This window comes from Bison bison, unplaced genomic scaffold (genome assembly GCF_000754665.1).
Source record: "Bison bison bison isolate TAMUID 2011002044 unplaced genomic scaffold, Bison_UMD1.0 scf7180017864036, whole genome shotgun sequence".
Taxonomy (NCBI): domain Eukaryota; kingdom Metazoa; phylum Chordata; class Mammalia; order Artiodactyla; family Bovidae; genus Bison; species Bison bison.
The window spans coordinates 6,254,979-6,265,182 of NW_011494608.1; the positions used below are offsets into that span (position 1 = coordinate 6,254,979).

At 48.4% G+C, this 10,204-nt stretch overlaps 1 protein-coding gene across 1 annotated transcript in view; it reads left to right on the plus strand.

Moving 5' to 3' along the window:
• The first annotated feature begins 786 nt into the window (after positions 1-786).
• The window catches only part of DENND3 (DENN/MADD domain containing 3), a 44,689-nt gene continuing 35,271 nt past the window's right edge, over positions 787-10,204 (plus strand). The window contains exons 1-6 of the mRNA XM_010834810.1: positions 787-1,291; positions 1,800-1,915; positions 3,737-3,879; positions 4,055-4,166; positions 9,759-9,878; positions 10,121-10,199. Of these exons, the coding sequence (XP_010833112.1) occupies positions 943-1,291; positions 1,800-1,915; positions 3,737-3,879; positions 4,055-4,166; positions 9,759-9,878; positions 10,121-10,199 (919 nt within the window). The 5' untranslated portion in view covers positions 787-942. The remainder of the gene's footprint in view (positions 1,292-1,799; positions 1,916-3,736; positions 3,880-4,054; positions 4,167-9,758; positions 9,879-10,120; positions 10,200-10,204) is intronic.

The following is a 10,204-nucleotide window of genomic DNA, read 5'->3' on the forward strand; positions in this document are numbered from 1 at the left end:
CAGGCTACCCTGTCCTTCACTATCTCCTGGAGCTTGCTCATACTCATGACCATTGAGTCAGTGATGCCATCCAACCATCTCATCCTCTGTCGTCCCCTTCTCCTCCTGCCTTCAATCTTTCCCAGCATCAGGGTCTTTTCTTAATGAGTCAGTTCTTTGCATCAGGTGGCCAAAGTATTAGAGCTTCAGCTTTAGCATCAGTCCTTCCAATGAACATTCAGGGTTTATTTCCTTTGGGATTGACTGGTTTGATATCCTTGCAGTCCAAGGGACTCTCAGGAGTCTTCTCCAGCACCACAGTTTGAAAGCATCAATTCTTTGGCACTCAGTCTTCTTTATAGTCCAACTCTCACATCCATACCCGGATACTACTGGAAAAAAGCATCCTACTGGAAAAAGCATAGCTTTGACTCTATGGACCTTTGTCAGCAAAGTGATATATTTGCTTTTAATATGCTGTCTAGGTTTGTCATAGCTTTTCTTCCAAGGAGCAGGCATCAGGCACATGTCAGTAAATGTGTCTGTGTGGATCTGATAAGATGCAGAGCCCTTCTCGGGGCTCACCCTCTGCACCAGCCTCTGAGGGGGCTCAGGAGCTTCCTGGGGGCCCACGGGGGTTGAGCACTTGAACTGGGTCCCTTCTCTTAGTCCCTGAACTCACCTCTTGAAAGGGAAGCTCAGAGGGGCCAAGTAATCTGCTGTGGTTCTCATAGTGCTGGGATCTGAACTCTGGTCTCTATCGTGGTGCCGGAGCCTTGGAGCCGAGGGACCAGTTTGGTGTCCCTGTCAGCAGCTGAACGACCAGGCTCTGAGAGGGTCTGTTGCTCGCCTGAGAGTCCCTAAAAGCAGGTCTTATCATCTTGAGCTGCTGGTGGGAAAAGCCAGGCACAAGCTGCTGAACTCGCCTGGGGTTTGGGGGCTGGAGAGGCCAGAAGACAGGCCATGGATGCTCCCATGAGGGCTGGACAGCAACAGGGCCTCGGTGCTGACTCTCATTTCCACCTGCCCCAGGTTGCCCAGAGGAAGGGAGTCAAGGGCCCGTCTTTTCTGGATCCAGAGGTGCTGTCGGTCTTCGTGCCTCCTTTTGTCATGAAGGAGGACAGTCAGCCGGCTGCCTCGAACTGCACGACACCGGGTAAGAACAGGAAGCGCTCCTTCCGGAAGAAGAGAGAGAGGCCCAGAGTGGAGCTGGGGAAGGGCGTCCCCGGTGGCCCCAGGGGCCCAGACCCCGAGGACGTGAACATCCCCAACGGCGTGGACCTGCTTGCTCTGCCGCAACTCTGCTTCCCAGGTACGCATGGGCCGGCCTTTTCCTCCATGAGCCAGTTCCTGCTGATGAGCGGGCTTCTGTTCTGGCTTTACTTTCTCCCCGGTTGTAGAGAACTTGGGTCAGAGGACTTGACAGAAGGGCCTGTCTGGAGGCTCTGCCAAGAAGTTGATGGGGTTTCCTGGTCTTCGGGATTAAAACCGGCAGAGGCAGGGACACCCGTTCCCCGCTGGGCTTGGGACCCAGTCTCTACTCCAGGTGCAGCCTGAAGGTTCTGCCTGGGGTCCTGTCCCCCTGACCCTTCACGAAGGCTTCAGAGCACAGAGCACCCGCAGAGTCACTGCTGCTGTGGGGGGTGGGGCACTGAGGAAGGCGCTGCACGGCTGGAGGAGTTAGCATGACTGGCCATCAAAGAGCCACATGTGACCGTGAGGTGGGGGGCACATGTCCTGTAGCTTATGGTTAGCCCAGGCCTCAGGGCAGACCCCACATGGCTGGAGTAAAGCTCCTTCTTCCTTTTCTCTGCCTACAGGGGGCTTGTGTGTGGCCTCTGAGCCCAGAGAGGACTGTGTCCACTTTCTGGTGCTGACCGACATCTGCGGCAACAGAACCTACGGCGTGGTGGCGCAGTACTACCGGCCCCTGCACGTACGTGGTTCACACAGCTTCCTTCTGAAGCCGGGTCTAGGTTGTGGGGTTATTTTGCAGTGAAATACACACTACTTGGCAATCACCATTTTAACCGTTAAAAACGTGTAGTTCAATGGCATCCAGTACGTTCGCCGTGCAGAGCCACCATCCCCACCGTCTAGCTCCGGGACATGTGTGTCACCCCAGAAGGTGGCGGGGTCTCACTGGCAGCACTCGCCAGTCCCTGCTGCCCCAGCCCCGGGCCACTGCTCGTCTGCTCTCTGCCTCTGTGGCTTTGCCTGCTCTGGACATTGCATGTCGGTGGAGCCATGCGACACACGTCCTTCTGTATCTGGCTTTTTCCCACTTAGTGTGATGTCTTCAGAGCTCATCCATGTTGGAGCACGTGTCAGGGCTTCCCTCCTTTGCACGGCTGTGGGATATTCCACGGTGTATATAAACCACATCCTGCTCCTCCACTCCTCAGCTGAGGGAACTTGGGGTTGTTTTGCCATGTGTCAGGTGCCTGGGCTTAGGTTTTGAGAAGATGACTCAGCCATCAAGCATTTGGGGGGTGTTTTCTGGGCAGGGCCACTGTGTATGACCCAGCTGGCCTTGGGGAGTTTGTAGGGACCATGATGGACTGGAATGTACAGGGTAATCGGCTGCCTACTTCCAGCCCTGAAGAATACTCCCCTAAGGCCCAGATGAGAGGTCCCTGATATTTTTTACATAGTTAAAAAATTTTTTTTATTGAAATATAGTTGATTTACAATATTGTATTAGTTTCAGTGTGTGGCAAAGTGATTCAGTTATATATGTATATATACATACAGTTTTTAAGATCTTTTCCTTTATAGGTTATTATAAGAGGTTGAGTAAAGTTCCCTGTGCTATACAGCAGGTCCTTGCTGTTTATTTTATATGTAGAAGTATATATATTTTAATCCACAAATCCTAACTTATCCCTCCCCCTTTACCCTTTGGGTCACCATAAATTTGTCTTCTGTGAATTTATTTCTGTTTGTAAATGAGTTCAGTGTCTCATCATTTTAGATCCTACATAGAAGCAGTGTCACATGATATTTGTCTTTCTCTGGCTTACTTCGCTTAGTGCGATAACCTCTAGATCCATCCATGTTACTGCAAATGCCATTATTCCATTCTTTTTTATGGCTGAGTGATATTCCACTGTGCATATTCACCGCCTCTTCTTCATCCGTTCATCTGTCGAGGGACACAGCTTGTTTCCGTGTCCTGGCTACTGTAAACAGTGCTGCTGTGGACCTTGGAGGGCATGTATCTTCTGGAATTATGTTTTCTCCACACACATGGTGGGCCCTCCGATATTGTGCCCTTTGTGAGCTGTGCAGAGAGCTGTGCCTTTAGGAATCCCGCTGCTGTGTTCTTTTCTGGCGGACATCCCCCCATCATGGGCCGAGGCCTCTCCTGCCCCCTCCTCAGTCCACGATGCCCACCTGGCTCCCAGCCCTCTTGAATATGGCCTTTTGCCTAAGTGGGGCCCCCTTCTTGTGTCTCACTGTATTCTGACTGTGCACCCCTCTCACTGAAGGCAGCGAGCTTCTCCCAGGCAGGGTCCAGTCTTACTGTCTCTGTAGCCCCAGCACCTCACTCAGAGTGAGCTCCGCACGAGCTCCGTCAGTGCTGGTGGAAAGGTTGGTGCTCTCTCTCGTGAGGCGGTGACGCAGGCGGGACCAGCCAGATGTGCTGTCCAGACCCCGTCCAGGCTTCTCTCTGGAGATGCAGGCACCATTGAAGATGGAGACCGGGATTTGCCAAGGTTTGATGGGAAGTGACGGTGGGGTTGCTTTTCTCCAGGATGAGTACTGCTTCTACAACGGCAAGACGCACTGGGAGGCGCTGGGGCTGGGCAGGAGCGCGGCCGGCTGTTTTGTGCCCTTCGCGGTGTGCGTGGTCTCCAGGTTCCCCTATTACAACGCCCTCAAGGACTGTCTCTCCTGGTGAGTCTGCACCCTGGGCAGCCGGGCTTCTGGGCTCCCACACCCAGAGGACTCCCCTGGTGGTGAGAAGTCCTGCAACTCCTGGAGCAGAGATTTCAGCTCTAATTAGCAACGCAGAAGACGATGATTGGATGCTTGTATTTATTTTGTGATTTGATTTTTCTTTCAATTTCAGTTTATTGACTCATCTGAAGTTCTGTAAAGATTTCGAAGTTGACAATCACATAAAAGATTTTGCTGCAAAACTATCTTTAATACCTAGCCCACCACCTGGACCACTCCATTTGGTAATGAAATCCGAATTATCTTGTTTTTTTTTTTGGCAAATAGTAAAAGTAAGATGATGAAGATGGTTTATTTATTTTTAATTGAATATAGTTGATTTACAATGTGTTAATTTCTGCTATATAGCAAAGTGATTCAGTTATACATATATATACATTCTTTATATTCTCTTCCATTCTGATTTATCATAGGATAGTGAATATAGTTCTCTATGCTGTACTGTTGGATCCTGTTTATCCATTCTGTATCTGATAGTTAGCATCTGATAGTCCCAAACTCCCACTCCAGCCCTCCCCAGTCACTCCCCTTTCGCATCCACCAGTCTGTTCGCATCCACCAGTCTCAGACAGACCGTGAGTCTGTCTCTGTCACGATAGCTTCATTTGTGTCATATTTTAGGTTTCACATGTAACTGATACCATATGGTGTTTGTCTCTCTCTTTCTGACTTAGTCTGATGATCTCTAGTTGCATTCATGTTGCTGCAGAGCACATTATTTCATTCTGTTTTTATGGCTGAGTAGTAGTCCATTATATATAGGTACCACATCAGTGAAGATGGCTTACTCTTTTAAATGCTTTTAAGTTCTAGCTTTGTTTAAATTTTGCTTCTCAAGTTCCTTACAGAAGCATTTTATGCGTTGTGTCCAAAGGTTAGGAAACTAGAAGTAAATTAGAAAATTTGTCTTCTAAAAATTTAAAAATAAAATTTCAGTTTAAAGTCAAATATTTAGGCCTGAGTTTTGCTGAGTGGCTCATGATTAACAGATATTGAGCTAGTAATAGGCCCCTTTGGTGGTTAACATGTTAATTCATTACTGGCTATTCAGAAAACACATCAAATTTACTTACATTACAAATCCCCCTCCCTTTTTTTTGGTCTTGAATATGAGGTTTATATTTAATTTATTGATGTTTTTTCTTGTCCAGTGTAGTTAGTAAAAAGCAAGTGGTTTGGTTTTTTTGTTATTCATAGTGCCCTTGTGTTATTTAATTGATAGACAAGGGTTCCCAAACCGGGCTCTGTGAAACATGCCAGACTGCTAAGCTGTGTGATGAAACCTGTTTGAGTCAACGATTTCCAAACTAATTTAACTGCGGGATGCTTCCTTTTTTTGAAAACAAACATGTATTAAATAAATAAAACATGTACATAGTAAATGTTAATTTCACTCTGGTAGTTCCTTCTGGAAGATTTTACCTATACATCTTGTTTTTTCTATGTTTTGATTATTATGGACAGTTGAGAAATTATTAGGGTATTTTTGATTATTATTTATTATTAAAGTATATACATTTTTGTATTACCCTAAACCCAGCAGTCTGCTTGCGAGGGACATCCCACCAAGTACATTTCCCGGCGCAAGGCAGGCAGGATGTCTGTCTGTCTAGGTTCCAGTCTCAGAACCCTTGTGGGGAACGCTTGTTGGATTTCCGTATCAGGCAGTGACCTTTACTATGTGGATAACTGGTACTTTCTTTACATAAACATAAACAAGAACATAGTTTATGTTCTTGTTCTAGAAACTCAACCCCTGCACACTGAGGCCCTGCTACAGCAGTGAACCAAACTCCCTGAGTTCAGAACAGTGTTAGGGTTACTAATTTGTAGTAGTCTGCCTCTGAGCATAGGTCATGTGTAAATAGTACTTAACACCAGTTTTCTGTATCTTCGACTCTTGGAGTAACTAATACTTTGTTCCTACATTTCTACCACCTGGAGTGGGAAAGCTTCCTGGGGAAGTTGTTTTGGGGCGGGTTCGCGGGCATCTTCTGGACGCCTCTTTGCCCCACGTCCACCTCTCAGTCACACCTGGGTCCACCTCCAGCAGCTCTTTGCAGTTCCCCTGCTTCCACTGCCGCCGAGGTTCTGGGCCACCAGCTTCTCCCACCTGCACGACTTAGGGAACCACTGGCCTGTCCACTTCATTTGTTTTTTAAAGTTTTTATTTATGTTCGTGTCTATTTTTGGTTGTGCTGGGTCTCCGTTGCTGCAAGCAGGCTTTAGTTGCGGTCGGCAGAGTTGCCGTGCATGGCCTTCTCTTGTTGTGGAGCGTGGGCTCGCGGCGCTCAGGCTCGGTACTTGTGGCTCCTGGGCTCCAGAGCACAGGCTTGGCAGTTGTGATGCGTGGGTTTTCGTTGCCCCGTGGCATATGGAATCTTCCCAGACCAGGGACTGAACCCATGTCCCATTGACAGTGGATTCTTAACCACTGAAGCACCGGAAAAACCCTCCACTTCCAGTCCTGACCTTGCATTCAGCCTGTCCTTTGCTCAGTGGATAGAGAGATCCTTAAACTCTGTACTTTCCTTTTGGACTTAAGACCCCCCACTGGTTTCTCCCTGGCCCCTGCACCCAGCCCTGCCTCTCCGTGTTGCCATCCGGCTTCGTCTGTGCCATGAAGTCCTGGCTTGCTGTCGTCCAGCTGCACCGGGCCCCTGTCGTCCCTTGCACAGGACCTTCGCACGTGCTGGCCCCCCTCCAGCTCCTGCTGCTCTCTCAGGCCTGGCTCGGGTGCCAGGTCTCAGCGCTGCCCCTCTCACACTGTCCAGCACGGCCTCTCGCTCTCCTGCAGAGCTCAGCACAGCGGCAGTGTGGGCTTGAGTGTGCCTGTTTTCTGTTTAACATCCACTTCCTCCATCGGACTCTGGGCCACAGGAGCATAGAGGCCGTGCTCAGAGCTGCATTTCCAGCACTTGGCTGCTGCCCCGCAGAGCACTGTTCAGTGAGTGAACGAAAGGATGTTCTGGCATCACCAGCAGTGCTGAGTCAGGGCCTGCGTGCTGGGGCTCGTGGTTTGTCATGGGCTACGTTTGGATCAGACTTGTCCCTGGGCTCCTCCACTAACAAGTCTAATTAGCTGTGGGGTCCCAGTTGGTGTGGTGGCCATCATCTGTTGTAGTGCGAGTTGTAGAACTGTGGCTGTTAACTTGTGAAGAAACCTAAGAGGTCAGTTTCATCTGATGCAGGAGCTGATTAAGCAGTGTTTTCCAGAACCCACTGAAAACCAGTGTCAGACACCCCATCTGCCCATGTAAGAGCCCTTGCTGAGTGTGCCTGTGTGCCTGAGGCCAGGGCAGGCTTAACCCTGCTGTTCCCAGCTCTCCACCTCTTCAGAGGGACCCTGTCTTCCTCCTTCACATCTGCCTTCTGCTTCAACCTTTAACACATAATAAGCATCTTGTGAATGTGGGATTTGAATTTGAAGCATCATTTTAAAATAATATCATTTACTAAGATAAAGTGTCCTTAAAATTTTTTTGAATTCTGTATCTTTAAGGAGCTCTGGGGAGTCCCTGGTGGCTCGGTGGTAAAGAACCCACCTGTGGTGCAGGAGCCATGGGAGACTCAGGTTGAATCCCTGGGTTAGAAAGACCCCCTGGAGGAGAACTTGGCAACACACTCCAGTATTCTTACCTGGGAAATCCCACGGACAGAGGAGCCTGGTGGGCTGTAGTCCATGGGGTTGCAGAGTCGGGCATGACTAAAGTGACTTAGCACGCTCGCAAGGAACTTTGTTAAATTGCAAATATAAGCAAATACATAGTAAGTAGTAACCACAAATAATGTATACTGGTTAAGATTGGTTTGAACATGCTCGATTAAGAATTTGTGCTAATCAAACTGGATATTTGGGAGGCAGTTTATCTTTGTTTTGTCAATGAACAATTTGCTGTTTAAAGAGTTTAAGGGAGTCTGGGTGAGAAAGACATTCAGTTCAGTTCAGTCGCTCAGTTGTGTCTAACTCTTTGGACCCCATGGACTGCATCACGCCAGGCCTCCCTGTCCATCACCAACTCCGGAGCTTCCTCAAACTCATGTCCATTGAGTTGGTGATGCCATCCAACCATCTCATCCTCTGTCATCCCCTTCCCCTCCCACCTTCAATCTTTCCCAGCAACAGGGTCTTTTCGAATGAGTCAGTTCTTCACATCAGGTAGCCAAAGTGTTGGAGTTTCAGCTTCGGCATCAGTCCTTCCAATGAATGTTCAGGACTGATTTCCTTTAGAATGGACTGGTTGGATCTCCCTGCAGTCCAAGGGGCTCTGAAGAGTCTTCTTCAACACCACAGTTCAAAAGCATCAATTCTTCTGCTTTCTTTATAGTCCATCTCTCACCCCCATACATGACTATTGGAAAAACCACAGCTTTGACTAGACAGACCTTTGTTGGCAAAGTAATGTCTCTGCTTTTTAATATGCTGTCTAGGTTGGTCATAGATTTTCTTCCATGGAGCAAGTGTCTCTCAATTTCGCGGCTGCAGTGATTTTGGAGCTCCAAAAAATAAAGTCTGTCACTGTTTCCACTGTTTCCCCATCTATTTGCCATGAAATGATGGGACCAGATGCCATGATCTTAGTTTTCTGAATGTTGAGTTTTTTTGTTTTTTTTTTTGGCTGCACAGGGTCTTTTGTGGCATGTGGGATCTAGTTCCCCGACCAGGAATCAAACCAAGGGCCTCAGCATTGAGAGCTCAGAGTCTTAGCCACTGGACCACCAGGGGAGTCCCTGAATATTGAGTTTTAAGTCAACTTTTTCACTCTTCTCTTTCACTTTCATCAAGAGGCTCTTTAGTGTAGGGAATATGCTATGCATAGGCCTGTACTGTAATTAACAGGGCTTCTTTGAAAAATAAGAACTACTTTCTCATAGCACCCAAGCAAAGGGCTGGGAGCAATAAAAAGTACATCGTAGAAAAACATCTTGAAAACGAGATGTTGAATTACTGATGCGACTGATGGAAAACCGTTAGTGACTCTTCTCCTTACTGGAGCCTTGAGGGAGTTGCTGAGAAAGGTTGTCACTAGCTGAGGGGCTAAACAGAGTCATGAAAGGCCTGAAGGTTTGATATTGAGGACTGTACGTTATATGTCTTTATCCCCGATCTGAGATTGTAAAAAACAGATATCTCTAGAGCACCTACAAGGAAGTAGATGTTAGCAATAAAAAGCACGCAAGTATTAGGATCTGGGCTTTTGCCTGCGAGGGGCATCAGCCCCCTGATCCCCACCTTATTTCTGAGTCTTGTTTTCCTTATTCTTCTGCGGTACCACTCCCTCAGGTCGATTCATTGTTGGGCTGGTCCCAACACTTCAGTTCTTCACTTTCTACCATAAGGGTGGTGTCATCTGCATATCTGAGGCTATTGATATTTCTCCTGGCAATCTTGATTCCAGCTTGTGCTTCTTCCAGCCCAGTGTTTCTCATGACGCACTCTGCATATAAGTTAAATAAGCAGGGTGACAATATACAGCCTTGACGTACTCCTTTTCCTATTTGGAACCAGTCTGTTGTTCCATGTCCAGTTCTAACTGTTGCTTCTTGACCTGCATACAGATTTCTCAGGAGGCAGGTCAGGTGGTTGGTCTGGTATTCCCAAAAGACGTTAGGTCCTCAATTTGTCATGAAACGTTCCTGGGAGTTCTGTTTATCTCTAGATGGTTTTATTTCTGTGACATTGGAGGTGACAACATGAGTCTTCGAAAGTGTCTTCTAACTCAGATGCTTTCTGAGCCCAAATGGTGAATTTCAGTGCCTTTCGGCCTCTGCTGGAAGCAGCTCCCTGAGCCAATGATGGAAACTGGTTGTTGCAGATATTTAACATGAAACCACTACAGATCGTGTTTCCCTCGAGAGCGGACCCCGAAAGCCCCCTCATCGACCTGGACCTTCACCTGCCCTTGCTGTGCTTCAGACCTGAGAAGGTGCTACAGGTATGCACCCTCCACACCTGTGAGCACCTCATGCTAACTGACCTAACGGGACGTCAAAGAGAGGTTCTGCCTTTTTTTGCTTAAAACCAACTTTCACCGCAGAGCACACTGTTGGGGTCAGGGTGGTCTGGGTTCTGGCCAACGGATCGGGGGAGTCAGCGGGGAGCTGCCTTGCGTCCGGCCTCCCTGGGTGGCACCCTCACGACGCTTCAGGCTTGTGCTGTCCCCCGCCTGCCCCCCAGATCCTCAGCTGCCTCCTGACGGAGCAGCGCGTCGTCTTCTTCTCCTCCAGCTGGGCTCTGCTGACGCTTGTGGCCGAGTGCTTC